At 48.0% G+C, this 19,904-nt stretch overlaps 1 protein-coding gene across 3 annotated transcripts in view; it reads left to right on the top strand.

Moving 5' to 3' along the window:
• Grik4 (glutamate ionotropic receptor kainate type subunit 4) overlaps positions 1 to 19,904 on the top strand; it is a 431,671-nt gene that overhangs the window by 241,465 nt on the left and 170,302 nt on the right. For all 3 annotated transcript variants that reach the window (XM_075966267.1, XM_075966270.1, XM_075966269.1), the window contains one exon: positions 18,719 to 18,883. In XM_075966267.1, the coding sequence (XP_075822382.1) occupies positions 18,719 to 18,883 (165 nt within the window). The remainder of the gene's footprint in view (positions 1 to 18,718; positions 18,884 to 19,904) is intronic.

The raw sequence follows: 19,904 nt of genomic DNA on the forward strand, positions 1-19,904 counted from the left end.
TCAGACTTACCCATTTCCTCCCTTTTCTAGTTCTTGCTGCTGTCTGAAACCAGCCTGTGTCTTTTGCTTGTGCCTTTCTTGTCCACCTCTCCTTGCATCTGGGTCTCTGTCCCATTTCTCGCTCTATTTCCAATGCTCAGAACAAAGTGCGGTGCACAGTAGGTAGTTGGGATTATTTCTTTTCTCATCCTCTGGACACTAGAATTCTTTGAAGCCATTCTGAAGAGTGGAGTGACGCTATCAAAGATATGTGTTGTGGGGAAAGTCCTCCTGCAGGGTTGAGTACGGGGTAGAGGGACGGACAGTTGCTAAAGGCAAAAGGTAAGTTGTAAAACAGTAATGGTCCAAACCATTGCTTCTCCACTGGGGGGAGTCTCTTATCCAATGCAGAGGAACATTGGGCAATATCTGGAGACATTTTCAGTTGTCATAGCAAGGGAGGGCACCATGGCATCTAGTGGGTAGGGACCAGCAGGGTTGTTAAACCTTCCAGGATGCTCAGAACAGCCTCCTACAGTGGAGGATTGTTGGGACCCAAAACATTGGTGGTGCTGATGTCAATAAAGCTAGCTTTAAACCAGCATGTTGATTGGAGTAATAGAAAGGAAGAAATTGAATGTTTTCTAGTCATTGGAAAAACCTTTGCCACAATCTGTGCCTACAGAGGTGGTTTTATGTCCCTTTGGCAGCAGAAACAGGGACCCCCTAAGCGGGCAGTTACTCTGAGAACGTGTGTTCTTTGTACCATTTCTCTGTCTTCCTCCCACTGTCTCTCTGGCCCAACTCTCAATCTCTGTATTGCTGCTCTTGGATTTTGTTGTCTCTCCTCCCCCTTGTTTCTCTTCCCTGTCTCTGTTGTCTCCCCCTTTCTTCTCTTCCTTGTACTTTCTCTGTCTTTCCCACTTAACCACCTATTATGAACATTTGACTTTAGTGGGTTTGTGGTCTCGGTACTTAATTTTTAAGGTGGGTGATTGTGTGGTTTATACTAAATTAGATTTACTAGCCTTTTGCTTCTGTGGCATATGGCATCTGCATAGAACTGTCTTTTATCCCCTGCAGTTGGTGATCTTTCTTCCTTTATGCTTCTGTGCATTTGGACTGTTCCGACAGCAGTCAGGTGAGCTTCTCTTTCAGTCACAGCTCCTGTGGAAACTTGCCTGGTCAGGTCAGGCAGAGATTATTCCTCAGGCAGAAAAAGACCAAGTCTGTCTGCTGGCAGAAATGTGGCCTGTACCCTCCCTGTACCCAGCCCACCTTTTCTCATCTTGAACTGACATCCTTGGCTATCTTAAGAAAAGGGGAGGCCATTGCTCTTGGAGTTGGTCTCCTAGCTCCTCCTCAACACCTTACAGATGTGGTTCTTAACCAGGATAGCCCAAAGGTACCCATGGATACCAGCTTAACAGTGACTTAGTTTCAAGGAGAAATAGCACACATAGTGAGGGATCTAGGGAAAGGACTGCCACAAAGGATGCTTGAACATGTTTGAATGTCTGTAGTCCCCTAGGGAGGCGTTGTGCCACTGAAGCTCATCCTCACAGGGTCTGGAAGCAAAGAGACAAGCTTCCAACCTGCATGCTACATGTGGCCTCCAAGACTATTCTGCCTGCCTCCTGGGAACATGGCAGCGACTATCACTCCGACCAGAAATCATAATTACAGTGTGAGCCACAAGTCTGACACATTTTGTTGATACAAATCTCTCCCCTTCTACTTTAGGAAAAGGGCAAGAGAGAGAAAATGACAGATTATCTGTATATTTTTCGAATGAGTGAGCACATGAATATTCCATTCTTCTCCCACTGGGGGTACCTAGCTTAGACTCTAAACACCAGTGTCCTGCTTGATAAATAGCCCTTGCCCTGTTCTGGCTCTTTCCTTGAGGGATGCCGGCAATGAATAATAATAATAAAATAGTTCATTACTGGTGCTTTGCTCTCCCGGGGAAAAGAGGCCAATCACACTGAGGCGGAAACAATCAAAGGGATGGCTCTTCAGACTGTGTCCTCCACATTCCACCAAGAACTCCGGGAAGTCCTAATCTGTTAATTCTCTTGTTTATGCTCATACCTTGTGATGGAAGGGAGATGAACATCAACCCGACGTATCAATCACCAAGTTCTCATTTCTGATCAGAGGTGACAGGGTCCTGTGGTGTCAACTCTAGTAGGTTTGACCCCCGTTTGTTCAAAGTGCGGGGTAAAATGGGTGCTCTCGTGTCCCTCTACCTGTTGAACGTGGTGCCATCTGATGGAGACTGCATTGGTTACTCATCTCACTGGTGTGGCAAATTATCTGATAGCAGCTTAAGGGAGAAAGGGCTTGGTTTGGGCTCACAGTTCAGGGAGGACACAGTCCATTGTGGTGGGGAAGGTATGGCGGCAGGAAAAGGGGGCAGCTGGTCGCACCACATTGGCAGTCAAGAAGCAGAGAGAGTGAACAGAGGTGAAAACCAGGCCATAAAACTTCAAGGCCCGCTCTCCAGCTTCATTTCTAAAGGTTCTACAACATTCCACAGGGACTACCTAACACGAGACGATGGGAGGCACTGCATACTCAAACCATGACAGACTCATGTGTGGGTCAAAATGACCTGAAGGGTGGTGCTCACTCATAGGTGCATGGACTCATGGGAAAGCATTTCACAGCTGGCCATGTAGGCTCACCTTCCGAATCGGCTGACTCACGCTTTGTGGTCTCCTCTCACATATCCTCCATCTCCGTCTTCCCCACAAGCCTGTGGTGAGTCTTGGAGAGCAGCAACTCAGGCTGATTCACGTCTTCACATTTTGTGTCCTCAGCTGCATCCTCCCTGCCTGGTGCCTGGTGTAAGATTGGTGGTTCATAGATGCTCTCTAGATTGAATAACCAGTCTAGGAGGTCGGCCTTGGCTTACTTTCCTCTGCTGTTAAAATGCCAACTTCATCTGGTCTCCTGGACACTCAAACCTTCCAAAGCTCCCAGCAGCCTCCACTGTTCCACACCCCTTCGGCCTTTCACCCATTCTGTGCCAATATTTGTCCAGAAGGCTGTCACCAGCAGTCATCAAACAATATGAATGGCGGCTCCAGCCCGGTATTCCTCTCCAGCCTGATTCTGTGTGCAGTGAGCCGAGAGTGTGGCCCCTCCGGGCTCTGTGCTGCCACAAACTGAATTACAGTTAGCCACAAGCTGCCCATGACATTGCTCAGGCAGGGTGGGGTGGGGGCTTCCTCTGTGACAGTGACTAAGAAGAACACACGGGGGTGATGATAGTCCCCAGAAGAAAACTAGGAGGAAAATGGCAAGAGCTAGGCAAAAAAGCGATCAGTATAAGAAGGTTAACTGGGAATATTAATCGGATACATAGACTGTGCAAAGTGACCATATTAATAAAGCACTAAGTGCAGATATAATTGTTGGCTATGCCAGAGAATTCATTCATAAATTTTTTTCCAGGGGTCATGTCCTTTATTTAGCTATGGGTGTGTGAAAGATTAAAGGGAACCATGCTGTGAAGTCCAGCCACGCTCTTACATCAGACAAATCTGAAAGGCATCCACACCTAACCTGTGTCCAGCTCAGTGCTGAGTTGACTGGGGCCAGAGACACGGGGAGGTGCTGGCTTCCCACACTCATTGTTTCCTGTTTAGATAGCAGTCATACATAAGGAAGCCAGGGTGCTAGCATCGCTCCCTAAATGCTTCCTGCCTGCAGACTCAGCTCCCTTCCGTTCCTGGACTGTTGTTTGACTGTGTTGTTCTTACGCCCTGACAGCAGGCACACAGAGCCCCCATTCTATTGAGGTGTCCCATCCATCACACTCATTCCCTGCACCGCTCTTCCCATCTCCAGGGGCGGCGGCTGCCCGAGAGTGGCAGCTGCATGTCCCAACCTCCCCGATGTAATGCACCAACCATCCCCCTTGTTGTTTTGATAGAACTCCCCACTCAACTTGTGCCCACCCTGCCATGCAGAGATTGAGCTCTGGATTTGCCATTCTCCTCTCACCTACCTTGCTACATTCCCATCATCCTTAGTTACTGTGTACCCGTCGCTCTGGTGCCATGGCCTGGGAGATCACTGTGTTCTCCCCTTTCGCTGACTTCCCTCCCATTCCACATCACCATCACTGCTTCACTGAGGGCCATGATGGATCCCGGCCCTCCCGTTTTCTAGAAAATACTAGGGAATACTTAGTGCAGGCCGGGCAAGTTCTCTACCACTAGGCCACCCCTCTAGATTCTTTCTCTGAAAACAGCCTCCTCACTCCCTCAATGTCTGATTCTCTGCATGTCTCGGTATCCATTACACGAGCCTATATCCCCCACTCTCACAACTGCTGGGTCTAACCCTTGGGGATACACTCCTCTCTGTTCTGTGGGAAGACCCCAAGCCACCACCTCTTCGTTGCTATGATACCCTCAGCCTCCTTAACGATGTCTAGCTCCTCTTGAGAGCTCCGACATGCACCTGCCTTGCGCTGCACCCTGAGCCGCATCAGCATCTCCCCCATTTCAAGGGCACTCGGAAAAGTATTTACAGAGCAGCTGTTCTCAGTTCTCACCCGTGGCCACCTACCCAGTCACTGTCATTCTGGTTTGCAGAAGATGAAGAGGTTGCTTCTCCTCCAAGCAAATGGAAACTCCCCTCCTACCCGTGTGCAGTCTCTCGCAGCTTCCCCTCCCACTAAATACTTAAGGTGCTGCAGTGTTCATTAGTCTTACGTCTGAGCTATCTGTTTCTGCACTTGAAGTGGAGCTGGCCTGATTGGAGATGGGTAACACACACACGAGATACAAAAACAAGAATATAAAACATCTCAATGATTTTTGTATTGATTGGATGTTGGGATTATACTACTTGTGATTTAATTTCATAATCTCATACATTTCTTTTGACCTTTTACAAAGTGCCCACTAGAACATTAACAGAGAAGCGTGGCCTTTCTTTCTTGTTTTTTTTTCTTTCTCCCTGTTGAGTAGCACTGGGCTGGGATAGAGCCTGAGACAGTAGGGCTGAAATCCAAAGATGCAGTCACTCGAGTGTAGGTGGGGGGTATAGGTAGGTAAAGGATGGAGGTAGTGTGCGATGCTGCTGTTATCAACCCTGTGGTTTGTATATGATCCTCTGTCACCATAGTCTTCCAGGGAAACAAAGAGAGAAATCTGGAGGAGAACAAGGGATGATCTGTATGTCCTAGTCACCTTCATCTACCTCTGTGAGCTCAAAATCAGCTCAGATCTTCCTAAACTCGGGGGAGGCTACATTTTATCATCTGAACTGGGTAGCCATGCATCCAGTTGAAACTTGGAGTGGTGGGTTAACAACAGGAAGAAGAGAAAGGCCCTGAGTTGGCACCAGGCACTGGCATCTTGGAGGAGGAGCTGTCCCTTCTGTCACCCCAGGTGCGCCCCTTGTCTCTCTATCCATCTGCCTTTTCACAGGGCTTATTCAGAAAAAGACCCCTTTCTTCTGCTGTGACCAGCTTTCCTCCCAGCCACCTTACCTTGTCACCTTGGCTTGAAATCCCTTCCTTGTAAAGTTTGTGTGCATAGCCCCCAATTGTCCTGCGACAGATGCTTTACCTTCAGGTTCCCTCTCTTTCTGTCCAACCTGCTCCCATATAAGCACGACTCCTGTCACTCCATTAAAGTCCCCAGAGACCTCCTAGCTGCCAAGTCTCATGAGAAATCACTGGTCCTTATTTCCTCTGACTCCTCGCCCCCTCGGGTCCTTGGGTCTGAACTTTGCTCTCTCCAAGCATTTCGTCTCTGAGGTCTCAAGCCTTGTCTCTCCTCCCGTCGTTCTCCATCCGTGCTGAACCCAACTGGTCCTTATAACCCTGTTCCTGGGGATGCCATCATCTAACTACGAGAAGCCTAGACCCTGCTTCATTTCCTGTCACTTCTACAGACTTTCTGATTCCACCTCATCAATGTCAGTTGAATCTGTCCCAACATTTCCAAGCCCAAAGTCAGTCCTCGGTCTCCTGAACTCGGGAGGCTAACCAATGTTTTTGTCTCTCCTTGCCCTGACCCTCACTACTGGCCTCATTTCTTTCTGCCAGATTTTAAAATAGCACCCTGCCTGATCTTTTCAGATCATATTTCCACCCTCTCCAGTATACCTATAAGAGCAATTGCCCTGAAATACAAACTTTGCCATGTCATGACCTGTTTAAAGTCCTTGGGCTGTTTCTCAGCATTGTGGGCACCATTTCCAGCCTCCTAGTGAGTCTCTATAACCGTTTGCATGCTGTGACATTCTTCATGTGCCCTCCTCCCAAACCTCTCTGACCAGGCACCCCAAACTTCCTTAAGTTTGGGAGGGTTCCATAGCTGGCACATTGCTTCTTTGCCTGTCTGAAACTCACTAACCTCTTTCACAGCTGCCCGTACTGGGAGGCCTGAGAGTCAGTAGCCACTTAAGTCATCTTAGCCACAGAGATAGTCAGTAACCACTTAGGTAGTCAGTAGCCACTTAGATTTTCTGGTACATGAATACCTGCTTCCTAGTTGGAGCATAATATGGTTTTGTTTCCTCACTTGCCTTGTTGGCTTGTGTCCATTTGCTTACGTAAGTAACTTTGTCTTCCTCTGGACACGTAGGAAGGAGAAGCATCACGTCCTCTGTGTACATCACCCGGACTAAGAAAGTCGGCGAGTAGATTTGTGATGCACATAGGAAGGACTGAATGAACGCTTAGCTTTCAGTATCACTTACAAAGTTCATGGTGAAGTACTGAATGGACGATTCAGATCACAAATGCTTTGGGGGATCTGAGAAATAGGGACTCCATTCAGCTGGAGCTCTTCATGACTCGCTGGGGTTTAAGGTGAGAAGCTGCGAGAAAATTAGGTGCAGTTCTATTGAGATGTGGATGCAGTCACAGAAAGGCCAAGAGCTTTCCAAAAAGAAGGGGGAGATAACCTGAACCAAAACACACTAACAAACAAATAAAAAACAATAAGGACCAAGCCAAAAACACAAGGCAAAATCTCATGACCTGTTTCATGTTCAGCAAGGACGATCTAGAAGCGGCTAAGGGACCATAGAATAAAGTAGAACATGATCCTGGAAAGGTACATTAGAACCAAACTACACAGGGCTTTAAGGCTAGGGGATCTGCATTGGTATGAGGGAGACTGAGGCAGGTTAGGGGAGTTTGGAGGACAGAGAGAGAATCGACAGCAGGAACAGAGAGCAGTGGGAAACGGGTCCCCTGGCTGACCTCAGTCATTGAGCAGATGGTGAGGCCAAAGGGTGGGGAGAGCACAAGCATCTCTGCCAAACATGTGCGTGTGAGCAACTGTGCTACTATTAATGGAGTCTGAGGAGCAAGAGTGCACCCCTAATTGTATATAAAGGTAATGGGTACCATTTGGGACACAGAATTTGCAATAAGCCCCAAGGGAATATTGGGTAGTAGCAGCCAGAAACAAAAGCTTACTGTGTGGTTGAGAACTTAAGTCTACATGGCAACCCAGGGTCTGATAGTTGAGAACCGATTTGAGAATTAGTAAGCGATTCCTCCCTGTGTGTAGGCATGTCTCTGTGTGCTCAGGGGTGTGCATGGACATGTGTTCCTGTGGAGTCTAGGCAACGACTTTGGATTTTTGTTCCTCAGGCCCCATCCACCTTGCTACTGAGACAGAATCTCTCACTGGCATGGAATTCATTGAGTAAGGTGGGCTAGCTGAGCAGGGAGCCCCAGGGATGTGCCTGTCTCTACTTTCCTGGCATTGGGATTGCAAGCACGGGCCACTATATCCTGCTTCTTTACGTGTGTTCTGGGGATCTAACTCGGACCCCTGACTTGTAAGGCAAGCATGTTCCCAGCTGAGCTGTCTCCCCAATCCAGTAGGCTCTGTAGGGGAAAATACACAGTGAAGAGCAGGAAAGCTGAAGATTGTACCCAGTCTTGGGTAACACAGCTAAGCTCGTGGTGGGAGCTAGGGGAGACGGGCTAATGGGAATTCCAGTTTCTCTGTGTCCTTACCAACACTTACTATGGTCAAGCCTTTTAATTTCAACCATTCAAAAAGGTTTGCATTAGTATCTCATTATGATTTTAATTTGCATTTCCCTGGTCACTGTTAGTGCTGAGTATATGTTATATTCACCCATACCGCTTCTCTGTGAAGGGTCTATCAAATTCTTTCTGTTTGGCTGAAAATTTGCATAGCTTTCTTATTACTGAGTCTTGGAAGCCCTCACGTTTTCCGGATGCAAGGCCTCTGTCTAGGGTAGGTTCTGCACAGCTCTTCTTCCAGGCTGTGCCTCATCTGGTCATTCTGCTCGTGGCATCTTTGGAGGAACAGGCATGTAAGCTTCGATGAAATATAACTTACCGAGTTTTTACTTCAGGGATTGTACCTAAGTCTTTGTCTGACTTGAGATCATGTTGATTTTCTTTATGACGTTTCACAGTCTCAGGGTTTACCTTTATGTCTACAGCCCAGTTTGTGTTCACTTTGGCATGCGTCAGTTTGAAGGTCTTTACCTCCTTTTATTGTGTGAGGATCCCGCTATTTTGACTCAACACAGCATGGTACTGTTCTTCACTGGGCCTTTGTCAAAAACCCATTTTTTCCCACAGATGTATGGAGCAGAGTGATGATCTTAATAAAAGCTGGCTTGGAATCTCCCCAAAGTCAAGGTTAATTTGGCTCAAATATTTATGAAGGGTATCCCTTTGCCAGGCGAGGTACCACGCGCGGGGTTAGAATGAGCTGATGACTGAAAGGGAGAGACGGAGGCCTGGTTGCAATGCAGTACAAGAGGCACGGGTTTCTCGGGGAATCCGGGGCGGTGGGGCTTGGTTAGTCATGGCGTTCAGGGTAAGGCTTCCTAGAGGAGGCGATGTCTCAGGTTTGTCCTAAGTGTACAGAATGAGCAAGCAAAGATGAGAGAATGGGGGGGGGCAAGGAATGCAGGCACATAGCAGTACCAAGTGTGTTTGCATGTTCATGTTTGTGTGCATGTATGCACGGGTAGTCACATGTATGCCTCTGGTGTGTGTGCATGTGTAGTCACAAGTATGCCTCTGGTGTGTGTGCATGTGTTCATGTGTGTATGTGTAGTCACATGTATGCCTTTGGTGTGTGAGCATGTGTGCATGTATAGTCACATTTATGCCTCTGGATGTGTGCATGTGTAGTCACATGTATGCCCCTGGATGTGTGTGCATGTGTGCACGGGTAGTCTCATATATGCCTCTGGTGTGTGTGCGTGTGTAGTCACATGTATGCCCCTGAATGTGTGTGCATGTGTGCATGTGTAGTCACATGTATGCCCCTGAATGTGTGTGCATGTGTGCATATGTAGTCACATGTATGCCTCTGGTGTGTGTGCGTGTGTGCATGTGTAGTCACATGTATGCCTCTGGTGTGTGTGCGTGTGTGCATGTATAGTCACATGTTTGCTGCTGGATGTGTGGATGTGTGCATGTGTAGTCACATGTGTGCCCCTGAATGTGTGTGCATGTGTAGTCACATGTATGCCTCTGGTGTGTGCATGTGTAGTCACATGTGTGCCCCTGAATGTGTGTGCATGTATAGTCACATTTATGCCTCTGGATGTGTGCATGTGTAGTCACATGTATGCCTCTGGTGTGTGTGCATGTGTGCATGTGTAGTCACATGTATGCCTCTGGTGTGTGTGCATGTGTGCATGTGTAGTCACATGTATGCCTCTGGTGTGTGCATGTGTGCATGTATAGTCACATGTATGCCTCTGGATGTGTGCATGTGTAGTCACATGTATGCCTCTGGTGTGTGTGCATGTGTAGTCACATGTATGCCTCTGGTGTGTGTGCATGTGTGCATGTGTAGTCACATGTATGCCCCTGAATGTGTGTGCATGTGTGCATGTGTAGTCACATGTATGCCTCTGGTGTGTGTGCATGTGTAGTCACATGTATGCCCCTGAATGTGTGTGCATGTGTGCATGTGTAGTCACATGTATGCCCCTGAATGTGTGTGCATGTATAGTCACATTTATGCCTCTGGATGTGTGCATGTGTAGTCACATGTATGCCTCTGGTGTGTGTGCATGTGTGCATGTGTAGTCACATGTATGCCTCTGGTGTGTGCGCATGTGTGCATGTGTAGTCACATGTATGCCCCTGAATGTGTGTGCATGTGTAGTCACATGTATGCCCCTGAATGTGTGTGCATGTGTGCATGTGTAATCACATGTATGCCTCTGGTGTGTGTGCATGTGTGCATGTGTAGTCACATGTATGCCTCTGGTGTGTGCGCATGTGTGCATGTATAGTCACATGTATGCCTCTGAATGTGTGTGCATGTGTGCATGTGTAGTCACATGTATGCCTCTGGTGTGTGTGCATGTGTGCATGTGTAGTCACATGTATGCCCCTGAATGTGGGTGCATGTGTGCATGTGTAGTCACATGTATGCCCCTGGATGTGTGCGCATGTGTGCATGTGTAGTCACATGTATGCCTCTGGTGTGTGTGCATGTGTGCATGTGTAGTCACATGTATGCCTCTGGTGTGTGTGCATGTGTGCATGTGTAGTCACATGTATGCCTCTGGTGTGTGTGCATGTGCACACGCACCCATGGTATGTGGTCAGCATTTCACTCTGTGTGCTAGAGCGGGATGAGTAGGGAAGCAGAGTCTAAAGGGCAGGTCTCATCTGCTGTATCAAGGAGCCCCACGGATGGAACTCGGGGTGGCGCATATGCCCGGCAAGTGTTATTTCACTAAGATATACTCCAAGTCAATTTTTACTTTTGTTTTCATCTTTATTTTGAGACTGGGTCTGGATAAGTTGCTCAGTCTGGCCTTGAACTTCTAATCCTCCTGTCTCGGCTTCCTGACTAGCTAGGATTGTAGGTACATAGCTACAAGACCCAGTTGATCCAAAGCTCCACCCTCCCAGGTAGCTGAGAAGAAGCAGACAGTATCATTAGGAGAACCAACAAGAGAATACCGAGGAGGCAGAAGCAGACGTGGTTGGGGTGGTTGTTTGGAAGGGAGGAAATGCAAGGGTATGATATCTTGGAAGATAATGTTGTCCTTTGCTAATCTCAAAGGGAGGAAATGGCTGAACTTAGTATCAGTGTGTGTGTGTGTGTGTATTTTTTTTTGTGTGTGTGTATTTATGTGTAGAATGGGGCAGGTCTGTATGCCACAGTGTGTGTGTGTGTGGAGGTCAGAGGACACCATTTTGGCATCGGTTCTCACCTCCTACCTTTATGGGGTGTGGGGGTTTGAATGAGAATAGCCCTATACATTCATATGTGAATATTTGGTTGTCAGTCGGTAGAACTGTTTGGGAAGGATTAGGAGGCATGGCCTTGGTAGAGGAGGTGGTCACTGTGAGTAGGTTTTGAGGTTTCAAAAGACCAGTGCCATTCCCAGTGTGTTCTCTACCTTCTGCCTGTGGATCAAGATGTAAGCTTTCAGCCCTCCCTCAAATCTTCCCGCTACCCTCACAAGCTCTAACCCCCAGAACCATAAAGCCAGTTAAACTCTTTTATAAATTGCCTTGGCCATGTGTCTTATCACAGAAATAGAAACCTAATTAAGTCATATGGGTTTGCTTATCAAGCCCGGGTCATCAGGTCTGTGTGACAGGAGCTCTACCCATTGAGCCATCTTGCCAGACTCTTAGTTTGGGCTTTGATAAGTGTGAGATGCTCTTTAGACATTTGCCTGGAGGTGACAACTGACTCTTGTGTGTACATCTTGCGTCCCCAGGGAGGTGGCTGGAAGTGAAAGCCATCAGTTACAAAGCTCCTGTAAATAAGGCAGAAAAGGGGCTTTGCAGAGACCCTGGGGATCCATCCATATTAAAGGATGGCAGGAACAGAGGCCACCTCTTGTAGCATTGGCCAGAAAATTAGTAGCATCCTTGGAGAGTATCTTCCTAGGAACCAGTGAAGTCAAAGACCTCAATTGAGAAAAATCGGAGCAGGACTTGGCTGCAAAGAACCCTAACTCAGGAACAACCTGAGGCAAGGGTGCTGCGCAAATGGACCCAGGCCCCAGGTGCCGCCAGAAGCCGTGCAATCTTGGGCAAGTTGCTTAACCTACCCTTTCTCACTTAACTTGCCTCCAAAACAGAATAATAAACTGCAGGTTGCATGGGGATTAAATGAGATCGTGTATTTGATGTTCTCAGAGCAGCACCTGGTGATCATAAACAATGACGCTGACTAGTGACATAATTAGACAAGGAATCAGAAGTAACCGCTGATTTTGCAGTGATGCTTGTTGGCATTGGCGTTGTGTGCAGTCTGAGTGAGGCGGGGGACAGAAGGTGAATTGCAGTGGGTGGGCGGGCTTGGGGCTGAAGTCAACAAACTCTGAAGAATCATCCAGCAAGCTGGGTTTATACTGCAGGTGGGTTCTCCCCTTTCTCAGGGGAGCTGTCAGTATTGTAGAAATATTTGGGGGACTGCACTCTCCTCTCTGCAGGCATTAAAAGTCCCCCTTCACTCTTTTGCGTGTTGGCTGTGAGTTTTGGCTTTCCACTCACCAAAATGGGAGCCCATTGTGCTTGTTTACAGGGCCGGCGTGGCACATGGCCCATCTGGTCTCAGGAAGTTCCATCTGTTTGGACGTTGATGCTGTCTGATCACAGAGAGGCAGGCTGGTCTGCAAGACACAGAAGACAGGAGCAAAGGGGGTGTACAGGGCAGGCAGAACGGGGTCGGGGGAGACGAGTCTGGGAGTCTCTCCTGGAAGCGGCGATCTAGGTGAGAATAAAGGTCTGACAACTCCCGTGGAGGGAGGGAGATTCCTTCAGTGGAGGAGATGAGTGGGCACTAAAAGGACAGACTTGATGAGAAATGAATGATGGGTTTGTAGCCTTATCTGGTAAACAGGAACTGCAGGCCAGCAGCTGGGAAGCAAAGGTAACCAGTTCCCCTGGGCTCAGCCCATCTCTTTTTCTTGTTAGCACAGGGTTGTAACAGGTTGGGCCAATAGCCATTGGCAGTGTTATAGATATGGTCTATAAAGGTTCACCAGTAAAACTTCTTTATTCCCCCCTTAAAGAAAGGAGCTGTTGAGGTGCCTAGACTCTTCTGTAGCAGGCCTCTGGTGGAGTTTTAGATTAAGGTGGCTGACATCCATACTTTAGGGGTCACTCCTGAGCTTCCAATAATGCATGGAGGGAAGGCAAGTCCTGTTCCGGTTCTCACAGGTGAACAGAGAGCAGGATGCTGCCATTCCTGGACAGATGCTGCCATCCCTGGACGGATGCCACTGAGTAGGTGTAGCACTGGGTTCTCCACCATGCATCCCCATGCATAGGGGGTGTCTTCAATCCTGGCGTCATCTGGTGTTGCCACATCACCAGTATTTGCTGCACTTGCTGCCAAGAATGAAGAGCCAGGTGGTCCTGCAGTACTTAGACATCCAATAGCCATTCGTTCCTGACCACTGTGTGTCCAGATTCATTCATTTACTAAGATGAATCAGGTTCAGCCAGCCGATACCCTCAAAGAGCTGACTGCCTAAGAGAAAAAGGAGAGGCCACAGATAGACAACAGGACAAATTCATAGAGCTCAAAGGAAGGGAGTAAGCGGGGAAATCAGGCAGGCAGGAACAAGAATTATCTGGGTATTTAAGGTACCAGCAGCTAAGGGTACATACAGGTACAGGAGGGCAGGCAAGTCTCTGCCAATGGGGTGGGGCTGGTGGGGTTCTCAGGAAATCTATGGAAGAGGATTCTGGGACCTGGGAGTTGAGGGACTTTCTGAAAGAGGTGAGTCTGGAGGGAGGAGATCCCAGATGTAGAAAGAGGGGATAAGGAACAGTGTCAACAAAGGCAGAGGGGACAACACAGGTGGGTGATCGTGCTCCAGTAGCGAGAAGATGCCCGACTATGATGACCAAAGGCCATTCCCAATGCTTTGGGAGACCATTCATCCCTCAGGCTGTAATAAAAAGCAAATCAGTAGCTGTACATCTACTTCTGCACAGGCCTGGTCACACTAGAGCTGAGCCAGCCAGTGCTCTAGTAGGTTGGACCACACCCACCAACCCAAAGAAAGCCATCCTGCCTAAAACAGTCACTCACTGGAGCGAGAGTGGGGAGGAGAACTTGGGATCAGGGCGCACACTGTCAAGGACCTCAGATCCCGATGGGGAGAGAGCTCAACAGAGAATATAATTGAGGGAGAGGCTCTCTGTGAATGCAAAGCCTTTCTTGACACGAAGAAGGTTGGTGAATCCTGCTGGGCTAGAAGAAGCTGGGCATTGGATTGTCAAGGCTAGAGAAAGGGGTAAACCCTTAGCCCCTACACGTGTCTCTCCATGGCAACCCTGCCCTCACTGCAGCCCAGACATCTTAGCCTTACTGTGGCTACTAGTTGACTTCTGTGCAGAGCGGTCCCCAGGGCCACAGGATGTGCTGGCTCATACTGTTCCTCAGTTGGCAGCAGCTGGGAACTCTAAACATTGTGGCCTAGCCTAGTAGCTGGGCCAGAGGGACCCGGTGTGGTCCAGGAGCATCCGCTGAACATTAAGTCTCAAGCACACTGCTCTCTTCCGCCCATCTGGCCCCTCTCCTGGGGCTGCTGAAGAACAAGTGTGCTGTTTGGTAACTGCCCTTCGGTGACATGTTCCTTCAGCATCCTGGGAGGGCCCGAGTTGCCATCTTGTCTTTGGCATCCATAGCTCTAGGAATTCAGTTCCTATTTTCAAGGTAATTATCCTGGTTATAATATGTTTGATACAAGCCAATCAACCACGCTTTTAAGCCTCTTCCCTGTCAGAAATTAATCACCATCAAAAACCAAGATCTTAGTGACGTGTGGTACTCGGGATGGCCTGGGAGTGGGCATGGGGAACAGGATTTGACAATCCCTTGTCAAATATCTCTGAGGGCCTCACGGGGAAGGAAAGAAGAGGGCCCAGCATCAGATTCTACATTCCCTCCTATTGTCCGCTATTCCTCTGACTCGGCACATTAGATGATGTTCTGGAGGTTGGATGGACAGCATATGACGCAGTTGGCTGGGGGCTTGGACATCTGCATTTGTATCAACACACTGTCTTAATCAGTTTAGGATGCTATACAGTGAGGTTGCAAGCTACGTGGCTTAAACAGATCTTTTATTTCTCAGTGTTTTCTGCAATGTCCAAGGCCATTCCTAGCAAGGCCTCTCTTCCTGACCATCTTCTCACTGTGTGTTCTCATAGGAGAGAACAAGCGAATGAACTCCCTGTTCTTCTGAGAGGGACACGAACCATGAATTCAGGGCCCCATCCTTGCAACTTCATTTAACTTCAATTAACTCCTGAAGGCCCTCCTTCCAAATATTGTCACATTGGGAATTGGTACTTTAAAAATACACTGGGAAGGGGGGGCAGCAAAAGAGAGTTAAACCCATGCCATACACATTAGGTGTGTCTTTTTCAAAAAGAAGAGGAGATGAGAGGAGACGAGAGGAAATGAGAGAAGAGACTAGGAGAGGATGGAATTTATTGGATCTGGAATAGACCCTTGGGTGTGTGTTGCTTCTTGTAATACATTGCAGTTGTGCCATTTGCACACCAATGGAGCAGTGGCAAAGCCAGGGAGGCTGTAACATAAGCATCCATGGTGGATGGTCCTAAGTTCCCATATTCACAAGGGATACAGACTTTGTGTTAGCTTTCCAGCCCTGTGACAAAATCCCTGAGGCCAATCAGCTTAAAGGAGGAAAGGTTTCTTGGGCTCCTGGCATCAGAGGTTTCAGGGCTTGGTTGCTGGGCTCTTTTGCTTTAAGGAGCACGGTGAGGCTCTAGATCCTGGTGGAAGTATGTGGCAGAGGAAGCCACTCTGCTCAGGTGACCAGGAAGTGTGTGTGGTGGGGAGGCGGGATCACTGGTTACCATTCAGTGGTCTGACTTCCTTCACTATGGCCAACCCCTTGAAGTTCCAATAGCTCCTAGGTGACCCAGCCTCTGGGACATACTTCAGATCTAAACCCTACAATATTTCCTAGGAGATTATTTTAGTGATTAATTTATTGCAAGTAATTTATAAAATATCTAGTCAATGTTAACAGCGAGACTCACGAAACTAAGGATAGCTGCCTCTGGAAAATCTCATCAGGGTCTGAGCAGGTGATAGGTTCAGGAAAGCATAAAGGTTACATGAATAGTTTTCAGAGGTCCAGAATCCAGGCTGTCACTGTTAGTGTCTCACTCAGCATTGATTTGCTTTGGTGACACTGCCTTCAAAGTGACCATATGATGCAGGATCCCTCCCTGATACATCCTCTCTTGAGCCCAAGTCCTGAGAGGACAGATTTGGTGTTTGAGGTCAGGCCAGCCTGAGACCTTGTCCTCCTCCGTCGCTAGCCAGCTCTGAAAATGTGGGCAAGTGCCCGGGCTCATCAGAAGCCCCCTTCTCATCTCTGTGAGGTTACAACACTGATCTTATGGAGTTGAGAATGAGATTTTGCCATGTCCGCTAAACACACCATTGTTGCTGAGTACACAAACACAGACCTATCCGGGTCCAGGATCTCCTGTCATAACTCTGCTGGACGGACTGCCAATTCCGGCTCTTCTAGATGCCTTTCTGTGCTCTAGGGCCAGCATAACTGCTGCCGTGTATTTTCAGTGTAAAACATTTTACATCAGATCTTACGTAGAGCCTGATATCCGTAAGCAACAGATGTGAAGTTGTGGTGGTCACCACTGGCATGGGTCTGTTTTAGAGGAAACACCATGTGTCCGTCAAGAGACATCACCTGGGGATCCTTCCTCTCTATACCTGCATCCTTACGGTCTCAAGTTGTCATCCTAGTGTGACACAGTGTGACTCTGCCCATCTCTGCTCCCTATAGAGCTGTTTCATTCTGAGTCTTGCTTCCTGAGCTGGTGCAATAGGACTGTAACATGAACACTGACTGAAGCCAGAACATTCCCAAGTTGCCCCACTCACGAGGAATGTGGACATGTGTTACCTTGGCAGGGCTTTTAAGCCTTCCCAGCTACAGTTCTACAGGTGGCTGGGTATGTGTGCTTTTCCAGTTAATGTGTCTACTTCATCGCCCAGGCGTGGGGACTTCACCTTCACAGGCCCCATGCTTGAGCCTACATTGTGAATGTGAAATTGAGTTTACATTGCTCACCGAGAGCATGCATATAAATAAATCCACCACCAGGAGAAATGCTTTCTCACGTCCTGTGCTGTGTCTGGTGTTTCCTTTGTGCGATGTCGATTGTATGGATATCAGTGAAGGACGAAACGACAGCATGGAGCCTGGACCATTAAGTCACAGGGAGATTACCTCGGGGATCTTCTCCCAGTAATGGAAAGCTAGCAGATACCAAGTCCATATTCACTTGTGGCAGTAGGCTCTGTTGTGATACGCCTTGTGTTTCCTTCAACCCCTGAAAGATAAGCTTGATATTCTTTCTTTTTTTATAATTGCTTTAGTGAGGTAAAATTCATATCCTGCATAACTCACCTGCATGCAGTATACAGCTCTGTGACTTTTACTATAGTCGCTGTTGTCGCCTAACCCAAGGCAGCTGCTACTCTGATTTCTGTCCCCACAGATTCACTTTGTCTAGACTTTCTTGTATTAATAAACCCATCCGATATGTTGTGTTTTGCGGCTGGCTTCTTTCACTCGGTGTAATGTTCTTAAGGCTCATCCATGTTGTCACATGTGGAAATAACTTTATTCCTCTTATTTCCCAGCAACAATCCACTGCAATAGGAAAGCATCCTCCTCCTTGTCCCTCGGTTGATGGGCATATGGATTGTTTCCACCTTTTAGATGTTGTGGATTATTACTCATGAATAACTGCCGTAAATGTTTACGACAAAAATCTCTGTGTTGTGGGTCAGCGTTTCGGTTCTCCTGGGAAGGGAATTCAGACCCTCAGTAGCCAGCACTGAGTACCTGCTAGGTGTGAGGCTGCATCGGGTATGTCCCATCTCGTGTATTGAGCACAGTAGCCCAAAGAATAGCTTTCCTCCGCATCTCTCAAGTAAGGAAATAGATCCTTTAGCTAATACGGGTGGACCTGGCACTACAACCCAATTCTCTGTGTATCTGTTCATATTGCATCCAGAGGCGGGCAGCTACACCATACCTCTCTCCAGGTCATCCACACCACACCCATTGTCACACTGGTTAAACCCAGAGGGTGGGTCACTGACCTCCGCTACCTCAGCTGAATCCCTACACTAACCAGTGGGATTTCTTGACTATGCCAGTGTTCACTAAAGAAAAAACTTAAGAGAAATTGCATAGCTCACCTGCTGGGCGGGGGGAGGGGGATGGCTCATGGCACCAGAGACTGGAGTGCAAGCATTCTGCAGTCACTGGCAGCTGCTTCCCTGCCCCCACCGCTGTCCCACAAAAATGCAGAGCCTTCTTTTCTCGGGGAGTTCCCCTGTGTACTTAGAATTCCATTTTCAAAAGGGTAGCATGCATGTGCCTTTCTATGTGCACTTGGACAAGTCTCCCAGGGTATTTTTGCACCCGGGGACCTCAGACAGGTAGGACCCCTGGTGGCTGGCTGTGGTATTGCATCGTCCCTCAGGTGCATAGCCCATTAGAATTCACTGCTATGCCATTTGTGACTGGAGACTCAAACAAGCAGTGAACTTACTCTGGAGGGTTCTGCGGATGTCGAGGTGGAGAGGGATTTGGGAAGATGGCAGTTTGGCGAGGATGGAGAAGGGAGAGGGGTAATGGTGGTGGGTGATGTACCAACTGTCTCCATGTGCTTACCTACCCACAGCTGCTATCTTGGATGACCCCATGGAGTGCAGCAGAGGGGAACGGCTCTCCATCACCCTGGCCAAGAACCGCATCAACCGCGCACCAGAGAGACTGGGCAAGGCCAAGGTCGAAGTGGATATCTTTGAGCTTCTCAGAGACAGCGAGTACGAAACTGCAGAAACCAGTACGTAGAATGGACAAGCTGGCAGAGGTTGATGGTGGTGGGTGTGTGCCTAGTGCCAGGCCTCTGATACAGATGTTTCCAAGGGAGGGAACGAGTTATCTATGAGGAAGGTCTGTGAGAATCTCAGCCCAGATGATATTCTGAAATTTTTTGTGAATCATGGGTTAGATAGGATATTAATTCACTAAGTAATTCATCCACTCACTCATTCATTCATTCACATGCTGATTCATTCATCTCTTGAACATTTTTTAAATATTATTTATTTATTATGTATACAAGGGCACCAGACCTCATTACAGATGGTTGTGAGCCACCATGTGGTTGCTGGGAATTGAACTCAGAACCTTTGGAAGAGCAGGCAATGCTCTTAACCACGGAGCCATCTCTCCAGCCCCCTCCTGAACATTTTCTTTACAAATACTTGAACAAAGTTTTGTGGATATTGCGAAAGAATGGTAGCTTATCCATTGCCCACCGGATTGCTTCTTCCCTCCTTTCCTCTCTTCTCCTTTCCCCCACTTTCCCTAGTAGTGTTTCCTTCCCTAGTAGTGTTCCACTTACGCCCCACCTCCTAAAGTTTCTACTACATCCCAATAGCACCACCATGTGACAACCAGGCCTTCATCCTGAGTCCTTCAAATCCAAACTGTAGCAAGGGATGCTCAGTCCAGACAGACGATTGATGTTAGTTCCACAAGACTTTGGAGATTTCCCTTTTCTTCTTTTCCCAAACCCAAACCCAAATAAATTAAAGAGAAGAACAACTCGTGCAACTATTCATGTCTGTCAGGGGGTCTTTCCAATGAGGATGCAGTGATGCTCTGTTTCGGCAGTAAATAAATGCAAAGGCAGATATTAAAGAATATATGTACAGTTTTAATGTTTAAACAAACTTACAGAACTGAGGTTTCCGCTCACCCGTTTCACAGGAGGCAGGAAAAGGGAAAAAGGGAAGGGGCCGCCTCCCGCGCCCCCATTTATGGGTACACATTCGCCCGAGGCAAACCCCGCCCCCTAA

Source organism: Microtus pennsylvanicus, chromosome 3, assembly GCF_037038515.1.
Source record: "Microtus pennsylvanicus isolate mMicPen1 chromosome 3, mMicPen1.hap1, whole genome shotgun sequence".
NCBI lineage: Eukaryota > Metazoa > Chordata > Mammalia > Rodentia > Cricetidae > Microtus > Microtus pennsylvanicus.